The sequence below is a fragment of the Thunnus albacares genome, chromosome 7, assembly GCF_914725855.1.
Source record: "Thunnus albacares chromosome 7, fThuAlb1.1, whole genome shotgun sequence".
Taxonomy (NCBI): Eukaryota; Metazoa; Chordata; class Actinopteri; order Scombriformes; family Scombridae; genus Thunnus; species Thunnus albacares.
The window spans coordinates 31,829,787-31,852,945 of record NC_058112.1 but is presented as its reverse complement, the minus strand read 5'-3'; the positions used below and the strand labels follow the sequence as shown (position 1 = coordinate 31,852,945).

The 23,159-nt window shown below is 39.9% G+C and overlaps 2 protein-coding genes across 7 annotated transcripts in view; one reads left to right on the top strand and one right to left on the bottom strand.

Moving 5' to 3' along the window:
* Positions 1-2,827: 2,827 nt before the first annotated feature.
* On the bottom strand, positions 2,828-13,384 carry lsm14aa (LSM14A mRNA processing body assembly factor a). Of its 6 annotated transcripts, XM_044355919.1 has the most exons (11): positions 13,020-13,384; positions 9,571-9,734; positions 9,329-9,488; positions 8,413-8,532; positions 6,836-7,045; positions 6,412-6,477; positions 5,658-5,840; positions 4,722-4,896; positions 4,508-4,546; positions 3,908-4,148; positions 2,828-3,107 (listed from the first exon to the last, which is right to left on the bottom strand). In XM_044355919.1, the coding sequence occupies exons 1-11, from the start codon at positions 13,138-13,140 to the stop codon at positions 3,084-3,086; spliced, it is 1,503 nt and encodes a 500-aa protein (XP_044211854.1). In that variant the 5' UTR covers positions 13,141-13,384; the 3' UTR covers positions 2,828-3,083. The 6 variants fall into 6 exon arrangements, with proteins under 6 accessions (XP_044211854.1, XP_044211850.1, XP_044211851.1 ...); XM_044355915.1 differs by lacking the exons at positions 6,412-6,477; positions 8,413-8,532 and having other exon boundaries at positions 2,828-3,104; positions 6,704-7,045; positions 13,020-13,368; XM_044355916.1 differs by lacking the exons at positions 6,412-6,477; positions 8,413-8,532 and having other exon boundaries at positions 5,658-5,837; positions 6,704-7,045; positions 13,020-13,368.
* Positions 13,385-17,039: 3,655 nt separating this feature from the next.
* The window catches only part of LOC122985321 (transcription initiation factor TFIID subunit 4-like), a 34,977-nt gene continuing 28,857 nt past the window's right edge, over positions 17,040-23,159 (top strand). Inside the window, exons 1-3 of the mRNA XM_044355891.1 lie at positions 17,040-18,519; positions 20,654-20,820; positions 21,780-21,869. Of these exons, the coding sequence (XP_044211826.1) occupies positions 17,196-18,519; positions 20,654-20,820; positions 21,780-21,869 (1,581 nt within the window). The 5' untranslated portion in view covers positions 17,040-17,195. The remainder of the gene's footprint in view (positions 18,520-20,653; positions 20,821-21,779; positions 21,870-23,159) is intronic.

Genomic DNA, 23,159 nt, shown 5'->3' with positions numbered 1-23,159 from the left:
ACACACGTCTGCCGAGGATGGTTTGGATTTTATGGGCTGAAGATGAATGAAAACAGTGTTCCACTAGAATAATTAGTGTTTAATTATAGTCAATTAATACATAATAAATACATACATTGATCATTTAAAAAAAAAGATATCAGAAAGTCATTAAACTACACATTTCAAAACCCAAAATAAAAAATAGGTTTTAAATTTGATGAATAACTGTGATTTTTTTTTTGTAATTTTTACAAAGGCTTTTAAGTTTTACTTTATTTTTCTGTGTGCCTTTCATTTTTAATTTTCTCACAATTAATTTTCCTGGTTTAACATTTTCATGATCACTTTAATTTAAACAAATGAGCTATGAGATGAAATACAGAAGCCTATATATATATATAAAAAGAATAATTCTGTGATTCCATCTTCAAATTCACTTTCTATTTTACCTCCAATAGCCAAAAACAGCAAACAGATTTTTTTTTGGTTGCAAAATTAATGTGCCTTTTGTTTTTATTTTACCTTATAGTTTGCTAATGTATCATTTAAATACAATTTAATTGAGTAACATACTTTTTTTTTTTTAAATAAATCCACTTATTAATTGATTAATCACTGTGAGTACATATTTATTCTTGTGACATCATTCAGGCTCCATAGAAACAAGCCTTCAGTATGAAACCACATCTGTTTGGTGTTGCAGCTCTGCAGCTGGATGCAGGTTTTTTTTCTTGTTGTGTCCAACTCAAAATTTTTCTGAGGGCTCCCGACAATTCTCTCATGGGGTAAAAACAAATGATTTTAGTGCCTTAATGCAAAGGAATAGCGACGACAACAACAGCGAGAAAACAGGATGTTAACGGTTATTCTCTCGCATTAAGGCAAATCGAGAAAAAAACTATTTTCTCTACATTTCCTGAGCACAATTAAGTACTTTAAAGGTAGCTTTGCATGTTTTTTTTTTCCACAAAATTTAGGGATCTGTCATTCTGGAGTCAGAGCCATGATGCAGACTGTGTTTAAAAACAGAAAACAGACCTGGGTCAAACACATCTTCATGCAACTTCTTGTAGATTTTAAACTGCTAAGAGAGCTCAATTCTTACTTTTCTCTGATGGAAAATGTTCCCGAAACCACAATGAACTGTTGACAGTGTTTGACCCAGGTCTGTGCAGATCAATACTCCTGATATCATCTCCACTTTAAACTCCAGTTTGTTATCAGGGGGGGGAGCCGGTTATTGTGACATTACAGTCTTCATTAGCAGGAAACAATCTCAGGACAGATTATCAGGAAACAGCATTATTTTTTTTTTTCTTTTCCAACATTGCAAAAAGTACAACTCTATACATTTCTTGCCAAATCAGATGAAAAATGCCACTGAAAAGAGAGTTTTTAAGTACTTAAATCATACCAAGTCAAGATGGCTTCATATTATTCAGTCATAATTCATCAGACCCGATCCTTCGTAACCTCAAAAATAAAAATGAATATTGCTAGGAAACTAAGTTGCTACACCCAGACAGCTAGCTCGTTTTTCTAGGCTTTTGTTTTTTTTTTTTTTCTATATTTAAGTTTGACATCACTTCTGTAGCTTTAGCGAGCTGTCGACCACCATGCAGTGCCGCGGGACAAAGTTAGTGGCATCAGGTTTTTTTTAAAGAGGTGAATGTGGAGTTTTTTTTCTATAACAGGTGGATAAAATTAGACCTAGTGAGCTTATGGCTTTGTGTGCGTGTGTGTGTGTGTATTCCTGTGATGGTCAAGATTTGAAGTCCAAAGACGCTAAAAATTTAGAGCAGTATAAGTTAGTGTGTCTGAGGAAGCAGCCCAAGAAACAAAATGTACATATTGTATGAATGAATGAGTAATAATATCATCAAACAACTTCTTAGAAAAAGTGCGTTCACCTTCATGTGGCCTGTCTGCCGGGGACGCTGCCGTAAACTAGCAAAGATGGATTTTTTTTAGTCCTCGTCTGTGTAGGTTACACTGCAGGTCTAACTCTTGAAAGCACCTCAAAACTCGTCACACAAGTACCAGTGGTCAGTGAATGAAATCACAGGAGGAGGAGGGAAAAAAAAAAGATCAAAAGAAAAACTGAGATTTGACTTATGATCCATCTGCGACCCAGCCCGAGTTAGCTTGTGGGGACTGGGGATAAAAAAAAAAAAAAAAAACTACCACAAAAAACCAGAGGAAGAGTACACACTGACACTGACGGCTACAACCTCCCTATTACACTGTTAGAAAGTGACACCAAAGTGAAGAAACATCTTCAAATGATATTAAACCTACACTGTAATGTAAACACTTTAAAATCAAATGAAAATGACGACAAAAAAAAAAAAAAAAAAAAAAAAAAAAAAGCTGCCGAAGAGCGACTGAAATATTTTAAAGTTAGATGATCTAGAGAAAAAAAAAAAAAAAAAAAAAATCACGAGCACTGCCACTGAAGAAGGCGGGAGAGATGCGAGTGTGAGCGGGCTGACTACATGACGGGATGAAGTGTGTAATAGTAGAAAAATACATGTTAGAAAGGTGTGACTGAGACCCTGTGGGCTATTTTGGTGCTGAAGTTACATTACAGGACATATTAACCCCCACCCACCACACCCACACCCTCCCACCCCACACCCCCCAACCCACCCCTCCCAAATAAAGCTATGTCAGTGAGCATCACAGTCAAGAACTTATGTGGACGACCCTCGACAGCTAACAAAATATTATCAAATACAGGTTTAGGAAAGGGGGCGGGAAGATAATTCATTGAAAAACAAAAAAAAATACTAACATCCCTCTGAAATATGACATTTTATACATAATTATTTCAGAAATTATTTTGTAAAGATCGACTTTTTTTTTTTTTTTTTTCTCTGACAAACTGCGTTGTTGTTGTTGTTGTTGTTGTTTCCACCGTTGAAAGGTGGAAAGTTAAGTTGCATTCAAGCAGTCTACCCCAGTGCTGGTGACAAATATACAACTAGTACACAATCTTCATTCTTTTAGTCAAGAAGAGTAGCAACCAAAAAACGATTTCCTTTTTTTTTTTTTTTTTTTTAAGCGTTGCACCTTTCTGTAGAGCCTTCCTCCCGTTGAGACTACGCTGCCACTTTGTTGTCCTTCTGGAAAAAAAGGGAAGGAAAAAACAAACAAACAAACAAAAACATTTAGAATTGAAACGTTCAGATTTAGCAGGTTAAATATGTGTGCATGAGGAAAGACATTTAAGATTTATTTGCTCAGTCTGAGTTGCAACTATTTGATGATCAAATAATATTTTTTTTTTTAACATTTTCTGACACCAGATTCTCATATGTAGAGATTTTATACTTTTCTCTGTTTTATATATAATTATAAACTGATTATCTTTGATGTTTGGACTGAACAAGACATTTAAAAAGATGTCACCTTGGGCTGTGGGCTCTTTCTCTGTGCATTTTTCACAATTTTCTGACATTTATAGACTAAACAATTAATAGAGAAAGTAGTCTGCAGATTAATCAATAATGAAAATAATCATTAGTGACAGCCCTACTGGTGATATTCTCTATTTTTTATAATCTCATGTGCAGACTTTCCTCTGTGTCATACCAAAACTACAGAGCTGCAACAACTATTTTTATTCTCAATTTATTTATCAATTATTTTCTTGATTATTCTATAAAATAAATGTAATAAGTGACAAAATAGTGAAAACTGTCCACCATAATTTCCTAATGCCACAAGTTACGTCTCTAAACGTCTTGTTTATCCGACCAACAGTCCATAAAAGTTAACTTTACTGTCACATACGACAAAGTAAAGCAGTAAATCCTCACAGTTAAGAACTTTAGTTACAGTTGAGGTAAATAAAGGTCTCGACTACTATTAAAGGAAATACGGTGGTCTGTAAAGAAAGAATCGGCATTTAACTGAACTTTACCCTGTATGCTGATAAGTCGGCGAACTCGCGGCCGGCCTGGTTTCCTCTGTATCCTCCCCTGAAGCCGCCGCCTCCTTGTGGCGGGCCGAAGGAACCTCGGCTAGCCGAACGACCCCGTCCTCCGCGGAAGCCCATACCGCCGCGCCCGCGGTAACCTCCGCGGCCTCTGCTCTGACGCAGAGGGATGCCGAATGTCTCGGCATTCATCCGCCTCTCCTCCGCCCAGGTCTGCCTCCGCTCCCTACAGTAGGAGGGAAAAAACACGGCACACATGAAGTGATGGAGGGAAACAGCAGCTTTCCCGATACTCACATTCTGCAGGGAAATCATAATAATCAGTGATCAGTGTTCTCCAGGTTTCTCTAATCCACTACCCCGATTACAGACACCAGGTTTCAGGAAACAGACTGAGGAATGCATGTAAACACACTGTATGGTTGATGTCACCTGGCTACAAATCTAATATCCTGCTTGGGGACAATAACTTTTATTGGATTGATAAATGCAACAACTCAGGATTGCAGGATTTAGACAATTAGTCAATATTATCAATGATGGAGAAGTTTAAACTGGCTTTCACATGACAAGATTAACACTTACCGTGGGAACCCTGAGCTTCCAGACTTGTCATTTGCTTTCCTGGTGAAAAAAACAACAACAAAAAACAGTCATGTCATCATAAAATAAACATCTTTCATTCATCCGTACAGTGTGAGTCCTGGGAGGTGAAGGAAGTATGTACACAGTGATAGTGATGCTACCGTCATGTGTCACACTGTCCTTCTACCAACTAGTGTCTGACCGCGACTCGTACCTAGTGTCGTCACAGGAGATGTTGTCGAAGAAGGACTTGGATTTGTCGTAGTAGCAGTTCGGGCCGAGCGGGTCGCACTCTTCCTCAGCGTTGTTCTCGCTGTTCTGAGTCTCGACACCGGAGTCGCCTTTGTCCTCTCCGTTCACCGCTTTCTCCGGCTTCTCGGTCTTCTCGTCTGAGTAACGAGAACGGACGGTCGCACTTTACACTTAACCTAACTTAAGTATATTTACTAAAGTTTTGAGCTACTTGTATTTTACTTGAGTAGGTAAAATACAATTAATTTGTCAATTATTCTTTTAATACAAAGTCAGAAAACTGTGAAATAAGCATCACAGCTTCTCAGAGTCAAAGGTGACGTCTTTAAAACTTCTTGTTTTGTCCGACCAGCAGTCAAAACCTTAAGATATTCAGTACAAGAAGGAAGGAAACCAGCAAATATTCATGTTTGAGAAGCTTGAAACTGAGACTTTTGGCTAATTTTCTTTTTAAAAAAGGAAAAACTGCACAACATTTACTGAACAACTTTAGTTTAGTTTAGAGTTTACATATAAAACATTAAGGGCTTCTATGTGATGAAGCACTGTTATATATGTTTAAAGACATTATAGAAAATATATAAAACCAACTCCACCCCAAAACAGTAAAATGCTGTTTACACATGAATGCATCTATAATAATAATTATATAATAGTTTATGTATTATGAGTACTTTACTTTAGATAGTACATTTTGCTGATGATACTTATTGTGCATAAGGACTGTTACTAGTACTTAAATGTAATTTAAAATCCTGAAATGTAAAATTGAAAAAAGCTTAAACGCAAAAACTTAAAATGAAATATGAAACATTATTTCATTCCTGACTAGTAACAGAGTATCTTCACAGTGTGGTGTTGCTGAGAAGCTCGTTCACGGCTGAATGCTTTCTGTTACCTTTCAGCTTCAGCTTGCTCTGAAACTCTCTGTCGATCTCCTCCTTGTTGAACTGGGCGTTGGCGCTCTCGAAGTCAAAGTCTTTCTCAAACTTCATGGGTCCGTCTCGGCGTACGTTGAAGCGTCCTCGGCCGCGGTGTCCGCCGCCTCGCCCGCGTCGGTTAGCCGGTGCGCCGGCAGCTGCTGAACAACAAGAGTAAAAACATTAGTTGCTATTTTAATTATATAAAAAAAAAAAAGTTTGAAGGGTAGTACAGAACAGAAACACCAGTAAACAAATCACATGGCAACACATCAATGCACACATCCACTTTCAAAATGAGTTAGCCAAGAGCCAAGAGCCATAAAAACAGCAGCTTGGCTTCAGATGTTAGCTGTACACCGGTGTCACAGAAATAAAATTCACATCCAACATGGAGAAAAAATGCAGTAAAAAAAATCATCATTCAGTTACTAATCAAATAGCACCACCACAGCACAGAGAGCATTATCACCGAGGAGACAAGTCTCATCGCCTCGAGTCCATTGACATGAACAGCATGTCAATCTGCACACATGTTCACTAGCAAAGAAAAACATGTCAAAGAGGGATGATCGGAGGGGGATTCGAGAGGTTGTAGAGGTATGAGTGTATGGGCTCCACTGTCCGACAGGAAAGGCATGCAGAGTCTTAATGAGCATGGAGCTAGGCTGTTGAGAATGGTTTCGGAGCAGAGAGGGGGGTTGGGGGAGGTTTAACCTGTGGAACGTTTACTGGTATCCCTGCCTTCACCTCGCGCCTGCTCGCTCTCTGGTTTGGGGACTTTCTGGACGTCTGTGCCTGGAATAGCAGAGTCTTTTAGTCTTCCATAACAAAGGCAACAGTCATGAGAGAGAGCAGCCCTGGTGGCACTAGTGTCCTACCTTCAGACAAAGGCACAACGCTTTCAAATGTGGGACCTCTGGAACAAAACGTTAACAAATCACACAAAGAGGGAAAAGACTCTTCACTGAAAGACAGCAGCACAGAACATAGCAGTGTGCTGTTCTCTGGCCTGAGGTCTCACCTGAGTGGCTAAAGATAGAGTGGGTAAGCCCTGCAGTGGAAGCCCTATCTACAGCACTGATGTGAGAGGCTGAGATGGTTCGGGGTGCAGGCCAGCCCTGGCTGCTGCCGCGGCCTCCCCTGACAGTCTCACCCCTCCTTGTGTCCACGCCATCCTGCTGCTGGGCCTTCTGGCTGCTCGGGCCGGCGGCGGAGGGGGCCGTGCGAGCGTGGGCGGGGCTCCTGCGTCCCAAGCCGGGGGCCGGGGCCGTGGTGGCGGCGGTGGGGGCCGACGGGGCAGATTGGATCACCTGCTCCAGGGAGGGGCTCTTCCGCAGGGGGTCCAGGCTGGGGCTGCTGCGGCCTGGAGGGGAAGCAGGACGGAGATCTGGGTTAGTGGATCACGCCGCTCACTACGACTCAAATACATCAACCTCATCATTTCTTAGCATTGATTGAACCACCAACCGCACCCAGACAGTCAGTCATGTTGTTTAAAGGGAACCAGCTGGGTTCACTTCCTCAACACAAACTAAAACAAGCAGCAGCTGAACCTCAACACGTCTTCTCTCTTAATTTCTAAACACCATGGAAACGTCTGCTTATAGTGAAACACCTGAAGAAAATCTCTTCTTCTTCACCTTCTTTACTATTGTCAAACAACAAAACGTCATCCCACATGTAAGGCTGCACTAACCATTTTTTTGATTATTGATCAATCAGTCGTTTGATTTATAAAATGTCAGAAAATGGTGAAAAATATTCATCAGTGTTTCCCAAAGCCCAAGATGACGTCCTCAAATGTCTTGTTTTGTTCTGACCAACAGTCCACAACCCAAAGATACTCAGTTTACTGTCATAGAAGACTAAAGAAACACGAAAACGTTACTTTATATTATATTATAATTCACATTTAATTAATATTTCTTCTTAAAAACGACTGTCAGCCCTCCAGGGTACGGGGTGAGCGTGATACGGGAACTTGAGGCCTTGAAATAATATGCAAATGTTTGAAAATCCAATAAAAACATTTGAATAAAAGTACAAATCAATTAACTGTTGCAGCTCTAGATTGACCACAGTGAAGTCAGAGAAGAACAGAACAGGACACAGACTCTCACTGTGCAGCTCATGTCATCATTTTGTAAAATATGTTTTCTTCGTAAACATTTATAAACTCTCCAGAATGTTTTGGAAATGATCAGTTTTTGGGGGGAAGAAAATGTTATTTTAGTCTGGACGGCGGCTGAAACAAACACAAACAAAGATGTGTTTTCTGAAAGTAGTTTCATATCTTACGAAGGCTTCAAGCCGACCAGCACAAGACTGATTCAACAGGACATGCAGGTTATGATGTGGGAGCGTGCGGTTACGTTTAGGCATGAGGAAACAATTCTTCTGTCAAATTGACAACCGTGCAAGATTTGGTACTGGAGGCATTCTTACGTCTGTGTTGTCAACAACTTAGAATCACAATTAGACAGAAAGATTTAAACATTTGAGCAAAGAAAGACCAAAGTCAAACATGTCTAAACACTGCAAATGTCAGAGAGCAACATCTAGATTGATCTGGCTTGTAAGTCAAATAGTTTTGTAAAAGAGCAACTTTTTATTAGTGCAGAATTTTCAACTGTGTGTGAGTGTAATTTAGTCATTTAGAACCACTCGGTGTGGTGAGTAGACACACAGATCTGCCACTGCCTTCTCAACCTGCTTCCTTCAGGTTTTTACCTTCGGTAACAAGAGTACCCAGAGAGCTCAAGTCAGAGTGGCGAGCAGAGCCGACAGCGCTTCTCTGAGACTGGGCTGCGGCTGCGCTCGTGTCGCTCACAAAGGACGGCACTGATCGTCCTGTATGGGGAGGAACAGCAGGAATAAAGAGTACCTTTAAATGCTGTGTGCTGCTATGCGTCACTGTGTACCTCCCGATGTACTCGACTGTCATGTGATGCAACGTGTTTGATAGCCAGGGCTGCGCTGATATCATGACATCACCGGACAGACGCCACAAACACCGAACATAAGCAGGTTTTAAGAATGTGTTTTATGTGTAAAAGTGACTAAATTAAGTTTACTAAACAGCAGACAGAATGCAGAGTAAATACAGTCCATTTAGAGTGTGCAGTTGATTGATTTCCCCACAATGCAATGCACCAACACAATAAAAGGAGCTGCTCACTGCTAAAAAATAATTTAATCAATAGTGGTTGGTGGTGAGAAAGCTCCAGAAAGACCTTGGAAAACTTTAATACGATATGCGATAAATGTGAAGCGGCTGTTGCTTAAACTATTAAATCCACCTGCTCTTCAGTGAAGGTTATACTCAGTATTATGTGTCTGACGCAAATTGTAAAATAAAACATTCAGTAATCAGCACAACCCGAGTAACAACGACACATGTAGAGGGAGGAAGTGAAAGCCAGGAGTGATTAAGTCACATCGATGCCGTGAATCAAAACCTCCTCAGTTTTTGTGGCATGATCTTCGTGGTGCGAGAGTCACGGAGAGACCCTGAACCCTTGGATGTCATGCGCAACTTCTCCCCGTAGTTTGTCTTTTATAGTTAGACACACGACAGACTAAAGAACAGCGTTGTATCACCAAAAAAATATTCTCCACCGTTATGATCGAACATGTCTGTGCTTACCGACGCCAACGGGTCCAAACTGGGGGGACACCAGGGGGCTGGTGCTGAACTGGTTGTAGGCAGGAACTGGAGCACGGTTGAAGAGGCCATAGGAGCCAGCGGACTGGAACGGGGTCGGGGCCGCGGCAGCAGAAGACGAGGAGCTAGAGCTCATGGACGACTGGAGGAGGAGATCAAAAGGTGGTTAATGTTAACAGCTTCACATTTAAATACTAAAAACAGAGGCCGAGGTGAAACCTCACCTGGACAATGGCGGGGTCCTGAGGGAGAGAGCATGTTGGTTTGGGTGGCTCACACACAGTCAGGTCCTTGATGTCGCTGCCTCTGAAGATGATGTACTCGAAGGTGTCATCTCGAGGCGGGATGGGCCTGTCGGTGGGGCGGTCCTCCGTACCAAAGGAACGTACTGACGAGGAGGATACAGATTGAAGTTAGCATCACAGGTCAAACGTCAACTAACTCAGGGATGGAACGTGAAATTAGTACAGTAACTATATCACTTAAAGTTGGAGTGTGGGACTTTTGTCTCCCCCTTCTGGCAGTGAGAGTAAAGGGGGGGGCGCTTGGCTGTGATTGTGAGCAGCACACTCATGTGCACCCCGAATGACAGGCACACAGAGAGGGCCGGTAAAGCGGGTATGTTTAGACAACCCACTAGGATTTGTCCCAATATGCCTGCTGTCCAGTACACCACTGGCTGTGACCTACTGTTGTGGCTGGAAAACACATAGATTGTTTTGAGCGTCACACAAGCCCCACAAAATGACTCGTTTAACTATCGGAATTTGATCCATTTGGTCCGATAACATTTGGAAAGTCTAGAAGAGCTTCACGATTGACAGCCACACGGCCAGCCACATAAAAGTTATCAGCAAAGATGATTGGTTAATTTTTTTACATCTTCCACTGTGAATGTTTTCTGGTTTTCTCAGTCTTCAGTGATAGTAAACTAAATATATTTGCTGCTGGTTGGACAAAACAAGAGATCAGTAGACGTTACCTTGGATGGTAGATTAGAAGAATTATGAAATGAAGTGTGAAACCCAAAAAACATTCAAGTTTATCATCTTGAGACATAAATGCAGCAAATCATCACTATTGAGACGCTGGAAAATGTTTGGCTATTTTGTTTCAAACTTACTTTAACAATAATTTATTAAATTAACAGTTTCAGATTAATTTGCTGTCGATAAACTAAACGATTTATCGACTAATTGTTTCAGTTCTACTGTAAATGAGGTTGGGTGATGTGGACAAAATCAAATATCAAATACTTAATACCTCAATATCGATATTGCAACAGTATTGTAGGGATGACTATTGGTGCTTTTAAAAAATGTTTATACAATGAGATTTTTTGATAAATAGTCATCAGTAACGTGGATATAATGACTAAATGCAAATAATAGAAGAGCTAGAACAGTCTGGTAAGTTCAGAGAATGACATCACTTCACTGTAATGCAGCCTTTAAAACCAGGAAAAGACAACACTTATGCCATATCACAATATTACGATATCCAAAATCTAAGACAATATCTAGTCTCATATCACAATATTGATATATTAGATATATTGCACAGCCCTAATTGAAAATATTGAGTTGAATCCATATGGTGTTTTCTACTCCACTGCATTTATTTGACAGCTTTCGTTACTTTTCAGATGAAGATTTGACACAATGGATAATATAACAAGCTTTTAAAATACAACACATTGTTAAAGATGAAACCAGTGGTTTCAAACCTTTTTGGCTTTTGATGTCTTACAAAAAGCAGTGTGTAGTCGGGGTCACATTTCACATGTCTATGAGTTGTTAACAGCTCCACCAAATAGTGATTTTTCCCTCTAAACTTCTCACATGCTTTCATTTCAATAAATGTTCAAATGATCCAAATATTTCAGCAAAAATCAAAGATTAGAGGAAAAGTCAACAAACCGAAAACAGATTTGTGTATCAGAACTTTGTTTTTTCTTCTTTCCTCTCCCATTAAATTTCTCACGACCCCTCAGATTTATCTGCTGACCCTTTGGAGGGGGCCCACGCTAGTTCAGTCCAGTGGTTGGGAACCATTGGACTAAACTAGCTAACTGTATATAAAGTAGTGTAAACTAGCTCCACCTCCAGCAGCTACAACAGTAACATGCTGCTCTAACACTGATGCTTCACTATTAATAATCTAATGATGTCATATATAATAATATATCAGTCAGAGGGACCAAACCACTACTTTTACTGCAATACTTTAACTACATCAAGCTCATAATACTTTTACTTAAGTAGGATCTTTAATGCAGGACTTTTACTTGTAATAGAATATTTTTACATCGCTACATCGGTACTTTTGCCCAAGTAAAGGCTCTGAATACTTCTTCCACCACTGCTGTACTTCACTGTCAAACGTGTTTGCACCAGTTCATTAGTGTACATAGCTTCTAGAATATGGATAACATTAATGAGATGTTTCAGTGAATAGCTTGGCGTCATAATGCGTGTAGAACAGGTGAGATGAGTGCGCACTCTATGACGTCAGGTGTTCTGGCTGCCGCTTCGTCAGTGAATGGAAGTGATTGCACAGTTAGCAGCGACACCTGTAACACCTGTCGGTCATTCAGCGTTACATAAACATGATCTCAGCTAGCGTTAGCATTACAACGGGGCTGTTACAGGCAATGCTTGAATGAAGCTGACTCATGTTGGAAACTCAGGTTAATACTTACAATTCATACATGACTTTCAGATTATTAACACGTCGCCTAATTGTTTCGTGTCTGCAATGAAACTCCTCGTCCGACTAAAGTAACGTGGCTGTTAGCTTCCTAGATGAACGCATTTTATAAACTCAAAAATTTATCACTGTCAGCCACAAAAATCAAATATGGGTCAGACTTCAATTGAAATGTTTAAAAAAAAAAAGTTTTTAGGGATTTAAAAGCGTGCAGAAGATCGTACTGAGACATACACTCCATGTGTCATATCTCACGTCAAACAGCCTGAAACAAAACAAAAGATAAATATACGAAAGGCAGCCATGTGATTTAGTTTATGCAGATAATTATTTAGGTTTCTTACGTCGGTGAAGGCGATTAAACTCCTCGTCTGACCAAAGTAACGTTGCAATTAGCATCCTAGATTTTATAAACTCAAAACATTATTTCTTGTCAGCTTCAAAAAACCAATATAGGTCAGGCTTTGATTGAAATAGAAAATAAGTGTTTTAGGGATTAAAAAGTGTGCAGAACAGCAGCAGGAGATAGAAACTTAACTCAGACATACATGCCATGTGTAATATCTCACATAAAATAGCCTAAAACAAAACAAAAACAAAAGAAAAAAATAAAGTGTAAGAAGGGTAGCCATGTGATTTGGCTTCTACAGATAATTAATTAGGTTTATTGTGTCGAAGAATGCGATTAAACTCTTCGTCTGACCAAAGTAACGTTGCAATTAGCATCCTAGCTTTCTGCTTGATAATGGTAGCGACGTTAGCCTGTTAGCTCACGCTAGCAAACTGACGCTAAAGGTTACTGATTTTTCATGTTGCGTTTTTGGATTAGCTAAACCTGCACGCAGCGGATTATTCACACAAAGAAACCCTTTTCAGACGTGTTGTTTTCAAACTATACGTTACCACTAGCCGTTTAGGAATAGCATTAGCCTAGACTAGCTTAGCATTAGACTAGCCGTGTTACCTTTAGCGAGTGCGACAGTGGAGTTCTCGGTATCGATGGTGTACAGGATCCCTTCGTAGCGGATCTCGGCCTTCGAGATGAGGCTGATTTTGCTCCCGAGGTAGGGCGTCCCGCCGCTCATGGTGTCTCCCACAGCTCGGCAGACCAAACAGGGAACAGGATGGACGGCCCCTCTGAGCCGTGTGGTTTAACAGTTACAGTTTCTACACCAAAAACAAAGAAAAAAAATCCTCCGGGCGGTTTGTGCGCTTCTTCTTCTTCTTCGCCGCTACAACATGGCTACCTCACCCTCCTCCATCGCACCAACGGCTCTCGGTGAACGCGGGGGCTAACGGGAAATCATAATCTCGCGCGTTTACGCTCCGCCGTGGAAACTAGATCCGTGCAGGATAGAAGAGCTATCAAACATCATCACACACAGTGGTGGAAAGTAACTATGAACATTTATGACATTTCCTCAACTACTGTACCTAAGTGCAATTTTGACGTACCACCGGACTAATCTAGCTAACTGTGTATAAAGTAGGTTAGTGGTTCCAAAAAGGTTGGAAACCACTGGTTTCATCTTTAACAATGTGTTGTGTTTTAAAAGCTTGTTATATTATCCATTGTGTCAAATCTTCATCTGAGAAGTAACTAAAGCTGTTAAATAAATGTAGTGGATAAGAAAGTACAACAATTCCCTCTGAAATGTAGTTGAGAGGGAATATAAAGTAGCATCAAATGGAAATACAAATAAAGTACAAGTACCTCAAAACTATACTTAACTTTTAAAGGTAGATTTGATACTAGACCTAGTATTCTTAAATATTTATATAGAGTATAAGTATTTATATTAAAGTTGCAACAATTAGTCGATTAATTGATTAGTCGATAGACAGAAAAGTAACTGGCAACAATTTTGATAACTGAAGAATCGTTTTCAGCATTTTTTTTAAGCAAAAATGGCAAATATTTGTATATAGTAAACTGAAAATCTTAGGATTTTGGATTGTTGACCAGACAAAACATGACATATACTTACTTGTTCATGTTAAAAAACATTTTATCCACTTTTATCTTTTATCCAACTTTTATCTTTTATCCAAGCGGCAACCTCCAGGGCTGAAAACTGAAGCCAAAGAAGTGCCAAAAACTGCAGTTCCTCGAATGGCCACTTGAGGCTCCAAATGCGAGTCAATCCCCATAGACCTCCATGTTAAAATGCCCAACTTTACAGCAGAAATAAACATGTTTACAGCCTGGTACAAAAAATGGTTTTGGTCTCTATAACAATTTTTTCTTTTCATATCTGTAGAGGGGTGATTTTTTTTTATAACTAGCCTGTTTAAATTTTATTAAGCTGTAAGGTTATACATAATAAGAACATGGCTGCTTTGAGTGACAGGTTGTTAGCCACTAGGTGGCTTGTTTCAGGAACCAGGCTTCATTCAGCCTGCCTCAGCTCCACCTCTTTGCCCATTTTGGATTAGCCGGGAGTTAGGCACTGCCAAGATGGCGACAGCCAGAGCCGCGCACTTTAAGCGTCAAAACCACTCTTCAGAAACCAATGAGTGACATCACGGTGGCTACATCCATATTTTTTTACAGTCTATGTTTTTATCAGATTTTATGAACTCAAAAAAATATTATTGTTTCAAGCCTCAAAAATCCAGTATGGGTCTGGATCTAACTGAAATATTAATTGTACCGAGATATACATGGAACGTGTAATATGACATGTATAACAGTCTAAAACCGAACACAACAAAAAAAACATTAAAGTATAGGAACTGCAGGCATGAGATTTAGTATCTGCAGACAATTTTTTAGGTTTATTGTGTCAAAGAACCATTATCTTATCATTATAACTTCATTAACTTATTACCTTGAGATAACAAATGGTGCTGTTTTTAGATTTTAAAGCCTGTTATTATGTGATAACAATTTAATCATACCACTATCAGCTATAAATGTTATAATACCATTACATTTTAAACATGGTTTCCTTACTAATTAAAGTTTATACAAAAGATGATTATCCAAGTTGAAGTTACAGATGACAGCAAAAGTGAATGAAGTATGTCGGCCTGAATAATACAAAGTGACTGTAAGAAAACAAAATTATAATCAAGACGACAGGTCTAAAAATATATATATTGATAACCACGGCATCTTTTGGCTTCCATACTTCTATACAAATACAAATAGGATGGTTTTAAATTAATGCCAGAAATTATGCTGAATATTCACATCACTTTACTGAAAGTTAGCTTTTACTGATATACAGTAATACTTTCTTCACAGACAGAATGTAAAATAAGAATATTGGAGATACAGTAAATTCACTTTACACATGTAGATAATATGAACAAAAAAGAGAGCTTTATCGTCCTTAATGCCACGATTTAATAACAATTTTAGTTTCCATGCTGCTAAAAACTGAGAAATGTGTCTCTGGCAGGGCTGCAGCAGAGATCATGTCCTTGTTTTTTTTTCTGAGAATTTGGGGACCTTAAATGTAGTAAACAAGTTAAAGTTACACATGGTGGGACTTTTAATGGCTGATACCAATATTATTTTAGACTTAGTGCTTTTAACTTTGATTCAATTTGTTAAATCTTAAAGTTTAAAAAGCTGGAACTATCAAATGTTTGGAATTTATTGCGGTTGTTTTTTAAAAAATTGCTCATCTTTTTTTGTCAATTGACTAATCAATTAATTGACTAATCTTCCTCTGTATTATTTTATTTTTACTGCATGTAAAAGGCTTCTTGCACAATCCCTTTACCAAAAGTTTTTATTATTATTTATTATTATTATTATTATGTCATAATTGAATTCGCTGGCACTGTCTCTCCTCTTTTTGTTCTTCATATTTGTTTACATAATCCTGTTTTTTACTGTCTTTTGAATTTGACTGTTTTCAATAAAATTGAGGGGAAAAAAAACAACAATCAATATCAATATTTCACTTGTCACTTTTAAACTGTGATTGACTATGAACTCAGTTTAAAGTGAGTTTTACAAACACACCTGTATGTGGTGCCACATCACCCATATAAAATCTATTTATTATTATTTTTATTTAAAAAAAAAAAAAAAAAAAACTTTATCGAAACAAGTAAACAACCAGTTTCCAGCACCATGTGTAAACAACTTGTGTCTATAAACATGCTGGGTAACAAAAGGTTGTAATAAAAAAAAAAGAAATAGTTAAATAAATAACTTTTTAAAGTTTACAGGAGTTATACATTTTAAAAGCTTTTTTGTTCGTACAATCAGAAATACTAGAAATGTATTGCTTGATATGGACAGTCAGCTCTGAAAAGTTTGACTTTTTGCTGAAGAATTTTTACTTGTGAATATAAAATTTGGTCAAAATATTAAGCACCTTTCCCTTCTGCCACCTGCTGCTGGTCTTTGACAGGTTGGAAATTGGGCCTTAAGAAAATTGGGGATGCTGCTTTCTTTAACTAATTACAAAATTATGGAATTTTCTGCTGAGACATATCAGAGAGGCTAACCGAGTAGCTATTTTAAAAAAAAAAAAAACAGCTAAAAACACAATAGTACAACCTGGCATTTTAACCCCTCCTCTGTTTTTAATGACCTTTTATTGTTTTACCCACATATCCCGATTGTATCTTCTATTTCTTTTTTCCTCTTTGTTTTAATTGTTTGTTTTTGTTTCTTTCTTCTTATCTGTTTTTGTTGATCTTTGTTTTTACTTTTGTTCCTGGTGCTCTGACTCTGTCATTTGCCATGTAAAGCACTTTGAGCTGCAATCCTTGTATGAAATGTGCTACACAAATCAGAATCAGAATCTGCGTGTTGTTTTGTTTGTTGTTTTGTCTTGGCGTTTACCTTTTTTAGAGTAAGGTAATAATAATAATAATGAAATAATAAAATTAACAAAGTAGAACTAAAACTAAATGAAAAAAATAAAATTTAAAATCTATTTACAGAATGGGATAATAATATTTTTGAAATGGGATATAAAACTTGAAATTAAATATTGACTGTACAAAGGACTTCCGTACGGACCAGGAAATGGTGCAAAAATTGTTATTATTATTATTATTATTATTATTATATTCAGTGAATCCAAGCACTACATTTTTTCTTAAGTAATGTAAAGTGAGAGTAGATATGATCGGCAATAAATCTTGACATTTTACTCCACAGTTGTTTTGTATGTGGGTAAAACCAAATAATCTGAGCTCCTCACAACAGGATAAAATCTGTGTTTTCTATTTCTATGCTCGAAAACAACACGGATCCTCCGCGCATGCGTACATTCTAAAATACGATTTGCACAACGGTCCAACATCAAAGATGGCGGGAGCCTCCGACCTACTGGAGGACATGCTCTTCAATGAGGTGGATGAAAAGGCAGTTAGCGACTTAGTTGGCTCTCTGGAATCACAACTCGGCGATCGAAAGGCTCCCGCTGCTTCATATTCCGAGGTGAAACGGGAGGGAGCTCCGGGCGCCGTCAGTCAATTCTCAGGGAAAGTGCGCGATCAAGTGGGGTCTCTGGAGCCGCAACAAGGGCATCCGAGAGCGGGGTTAAACCCGGAGCCCGGCGCTAATGAGCCGCTCTCCGGTAGAGCCCTCACCTCCTCTACCTCCTCTGCCACCGCTGGGGCCGTAATAACCACCGGAGCGAGTCTACAAACAGTTGGAGCGTCTCCTCCCACTATCTCCCCGGTACCGGGACCCGTAACTTTGAGCACTCAGCCCGCCGCTGCTAGCTTCCACCGGGCTGCGGTCCCGGGTCCGAGTACCAACGTCGTCCCCGCGGCGGAGGCTGTCAGCACCGCTTCTCCCGGATTACAAAGTTTAAACGGCAACACTGGAGCTGTGAAGTTGGTGAACTCGCCCGCTGTCACTCCTCCAGCCGGGGCCAGCACTGTAATAAGTGCTGTCAGTACCGGTGGCTCCTCTATTATCGCCTCCATGGCTTCACAACCTAATTTTCCTGTACCTCAGTCCTCAGTGGCGTCTCCCGCTGCAGCTGTGCAGAGGCACCCCAGTCCGACGCCCAGCGTCGCCCACAACGGGGTCGACCCTAAGGGTGGCCAGCTGGTGACCCAGTGTGCACCTTCCCCATCAGCCTCCACGTCTCAGGTCATGAACCACAGCAACCCTCTGATGCATACCAAGATGTTGGTGCCCAGTCAGCCTGTCTCTGGAAACTCTGTCATCCTGGCCAGCACCCCTCCGTCTGCTGCAACCCAGTCCCCCATCAGCCAGACTCAGACCGGGACCAGTCCAGGCCAGGCTACTGTCACCCTTGCTGCTGCCGGGGTGAAGCCTGCGGTCAACGGAGTGGGCCAGCCTGCAGTAGCTGTCGTGAGGCCGCTCGGTGCTCCGGTGGTGGCCACCTCCATCCAGCAGCAGAGAGCAGGGCTGGTGGCCACCTCCACCAGAGCGGCTGCTCCTCAGCCTCCACTGGCAGTCCGGCCTCAGCAGCAGACCACCATCCAACTGCCCCCGGGGTTCACCATGCCTCCTGGTGAGCTGACACAAGGATGCTACACTTTCACCTCACCCGAAGACTCACCTGTGGTGGGGTGATGTCACCTCTCATGACACTGCATGCACACTGAGGTCACGCTCAGTTTGTTCCTCTCATCTTTTAACATTACATTTGAGTCACAGAGCTAAACATCTGACTTACCTACAAATAAATACCTAGAAGGTGCTTCAACAAAAGTTCCTGCTGTTCTGAATGAATCCTCAAAAACTCTTCAAACCATCTGGACTAAAAAATATTTAATCTTCTGCATCAAAGATCAGACTTTTAACACATTTTCTAAGTTGCGATTGTTTGTTTTCCTAATCCAGGCAGCTGGAGATGACACATTGTTGCTCGTTTTGTAAAACAAAAGCAAAATATTAAGGCGCGTTTTGTTAGAAAATATAAAATATTGGAATGAAACATCAATATAACTGAAAGTGAAACTTTTAATTTTGTTTCACATTGTATAAACTGAGCATGGACATGTTATATCCAGCCGCCATCTTTGTTTGGATCAGGAAACGGAGTTGAGACACGAGTGGAGACTATATTTTAATTCAGATAGTTAGAGGAGAGTTTCAAGAGTCAACAGGAAGTGATTTTTAACAATCCTCAGGGTTTTTCAAACATCACAGATACTCATTTTTAAGATCAGATGCTTTGCTCTGAGACTGAGGTGTAAAACATTATGAGACGAACACGCAGGGAGCTAACGTCTCTGTAGCTCATGTTTTGTCATACAGGATACAGTCCAGGATCCTCAAAGACTCTTCTAAACATCTGGATGAAACTGATGTACCATAACTGATTTTTCACCTGTTTTCCAAGTCCAGTGACTCTGTTCTTTATCCAGGTAGCCAGCAGGCCGCCATCTTTGTTTTGATTCAGAAGCAGAGGCACAACTTGGGAAACTAGTTCAAAATGTTTTTTTAATTGTCCAGCAAACAGAATATTTTTTCATCCAGATGTTCAGAAGAGTCTTTGAGGATTCTGTAAACACCTTCAGAACAGCAGGAAGTTTTGTTAAAAGGCCGTCTGGGTTTTTCAAACATCGCTTGTTAATTATCTCTTATAGAAACTGAACAGAGTTTTAGTTATTGATTCATCTGTTGATTATTTTCTCGATTAATTGACTAGTTGTTTGGTTTATAAAATGTCAGAAAATGGTGAAACATGCTGATCACTGTTTCTCAAAGCCCAAGATGGCGTCCTTACATGTCTTGTTTTGACCCGATCAACAGTCCACAACTCAAAGATATTCAGTTTACTGTCATAGAGACTAAAGAAACCAGAAGATATTCACATTTGAGAAGCTGGAACCAGAGAATGGCTCCAAACAATTAACTGATTATCAAAATAGTTGTCGATTCATTTAATAGTTGACGACTAATCGACTAATCGTTGCAGCTCTAAACCTGAATATATATATTGATACATAAGAGCTGCAACGATTAGCAGATTAATCGATCAGTTGATCAACAGAAAATGAATCGACAAATATTTTGATAATCAAGTCATTGTTTTAAGTCGTTCTTAAGCAAAAATACCAAATATTTCATGGTTCCAGATTCTCAAATGTAAGAATTTGTTGTTTTTCTCGGGTCTTCCATCACAGTCCTGTAAATTGACATTCTTTGGGGGGGTTTTGGTTTGTTTGTCGGACAAAACAAAACATTTCAAGATGTGACATCGGACTTTAGGAGATTGTGATGGACTTTTTTCATGTTTTGATATTTTACAGACCAAACAATTAGTCAGCAGATTAATTGATAATGAAATAATCATTAGTTTCAGTTGCTAAACACATGAGAGCAGGACATTAAGTTGTTCTACGTAGCAACAAGTTATTGGTAAATTTATGAGCCACTTTCACAGTCGACAAGTTTTTAGGAGCTCTTTGTTTCAGCGCTGGTGTGACTGAGTGTTAGTCCAAGTAAGATGTTGTGATAATGAACAGACGAGCGCGTGAATATTTACTGTTGCCGTCTAACACTGTAATAAAGAAGCACTTACACGCTCATTAGATGCACCATCTCTTCATCATGACTGTCCACTCGGCAGGTCGCCCGTCGTCGTTTCAGTAAATCGCTGACGCGTTTCAGACCGATGATGTTTCTGTCTCCTCCAGGTATGGTTCTGGTCCGGACGGAGACGGGCCAGCTGGTGATGGTCCCTCAGCAGGTCCTGGCCCAGGCGCAGGTCAAGACGCAGCAGGGCCAAACGGTGACCAACATCACCCAGAGACCCGGGACACCGACGGCCGGGGCCACCATCCGGGTCACCACCGCCAACCCGGTAGGTTTAATACCGAGAGCGCTTCAGGGACTGTAGATGTCAGATGTCGGGTATCTGCAGGTCCTGAGAAGTCTTTCATTTAGTCTCCTCAAAACGTCCTTCAGTATTAAAAAGTCTTAAAGTTATACTGTCTCTTTCCTGCTGTAGTAACCTGAGTTGTAACTTTTTTATATGTTGTTTCGTGCTGTCAGGAGACCTTCAACATAAAAATAATATTATAGACTATTAAACTAATCACCAACTATTTGGATCATTAATCAGCAATCATTTTGGGTCATTTTTTTAAGAAAAAAATGTGCAAATTCTTGTGATTCCAGCTTCTCAAATGTGAATATTTTCTGGATACTGTTGTCTTCTATTACAATAAACTGAATATCTTTGGGTTGTGGACAAAACAAGACATTTTAGGGGCTTCGGGGAACTGCGATCAACATTTTTTCTGACAGATTATAGACAAAACAACCATCAATTAATCCATAATGAAAATAATCATTAGTTGCAGCCCTTTAATATTCAGTCGACTATCATATAAGACAAGGAAAAGCATCAAATTCTCAAATTTAAGAACATCAAACCATCAAATATTTGGCATTTTTGCTTTAAAAAAAACGACTAAACAATTAATCAGTTATCAGATAGTTGTAGATTAATGTTTTATCGATCGATTTATCAACTAATCATTGCAGTTGTGAGTTTTGGACTGTTAGTCGAATAAAACAAGATGTTCGATGACGTCACTCTGTGCTCTAGAACAACGTGACGGACATTTCTCACAGTTTTTTTTTTTGTCAGCAGATTAATCGATAACGAGAATAATTGTTAGTTGCAGCTCTAGTTCTTCGTGTCTATACATGAACTTTTAAGCTGACGGTGTTACTGCTTAACTAAGACGTCCCATGATGCTTTGTTGTTACATAACATCATCTGTTTCCCCCTCCCTCCCTCCCTGTTGTCCGCAGGTTCCTGGTACGACTCAGACCGTCCGCCTGGCTTCTCCCGCTCAGACCAGACTGGTTCAGTCTCCCTCTCCCTCCACCACCACTGTACAGGTGTGTCTCCCATCACCAGCTGAACCAGACTCATTCCTGGTAGATGACGTTGTAACGTGAACGTTGCGTTTCTACTGTTTATCTTGCGACGAAAGATAGAATATTTGACGCCATGATAGTTTTATAAACCTCTTTGCAGTGTGTTCTGGTGTCTGATAAACCTTCAGACTCATGGATCTGTTACTCAGACTGGATCAGATTTCATCACAGAAGTAGTTGTTCCAACCCTGAGGTGTGAGGAAAGGGAAGCAACCTAATGCCAGTATATTCTGGCAAGATCGACCAGTTATTGTTTAGTTGGAAAGACTTGACTTTTGGATGCTGGAACAATGATAAGGAGATCTTAGAAGAGCAACAATGAGAAGGGCCAGCATGTGGTACGAAATCAAATAAATGATTATAATAAAAGGAACTGTCTTATCACTTAAACACAAATAAATATAAAACAAAACCTTACTTATGTACTTGTATCGCTCTGCCTAAAGGCGCCTTCAGGCTGTGGCGACAACAACAATCGTGTGAGTTTATTGCATGTCATATTGTGCATTAAAAAAAATCCTGGTTGCGGTCTGTGTGTCAGACTGTACGATGTCAGTCTGAGGCTTTCAGATCGTGAGATAAATGTCGGTGAATCGTAGTCGCTGCGAGGTAAATAGAGAAAAAGGAAACGAAAGTCATCGGCTCGTCATCCGTCTGCAGGTCCGACGTTTGAAAATGCGAGTCACACAAGCTGCTTTTTGTTTCACCTGAACTTACGAAAGGTCACGTCGGGCTGGTTCGTCCTGTGTCGTTTCGTGTCGTGCTCTTGATCGGTTTGTTCGTAGTCGTGGCAACAGTCACGTTGTGAGGATTTGCTCTTAAATTTTGCCTCAGGTCGTCACATTTTGTCGGCGGTGCACATGTCTGACGGTGTTCCTTTTTTAAAGATTAAAGTCAGGGAACAAAAGTCTCCTGTGTGCAGTAAACACACCACAGATTACATGATAGACTTATGATTGGCTCGAACAATTATTTCCATTATGAGTAATGTGCTGATTATTTTCGTGATTCATTGTTTAGTCTATAAAATGTCAGAAAAATGTAAAGAATGTCTCATATTAGATATACTTGATTGTCCCTGAAGGGGGAAAAATTGACTTGGACGTTAGTTCTGCACACAGCTGCAATCAACCTAAGCACCAGAGTCCCGGTCGCCAGCGGAGCAGCGCCGCCGGAAACACCGATATAATACAGCCCATAATTCCCTGTTATAATACAGTCTGATTAATCTTTCAAATCTGGAGGTTCTTC

What these genes read in the sequence shown, in the direction of transcription:
- lsm14aa (XM_044355919.1), bottom strand. Translation starts at nt 13,140, where the DNA reads ATGAGCGGCGGGACGCCCTACCTCGGGAGCAAAATCAGCCTCATCTCG. An exon ending in AGGTGAAGGCAGGGATACCA is followed by an intron (nt 5,841 to 6,411) that starts GTAAACGTTCCA and finishes CTTGTTGTTCAG; the next exon opens with CAGCTGCCGGCGCACCGGCT. An exon ending in GGAAGCTCAGGGTTCCCACG is followed by an intron (nt 4,149 to 4,507) that starts GTAAGTGTTAAT and finishes CTCCTACTGTAG; the next exon opens with GGAGCGGAGGCAGACCTGGG.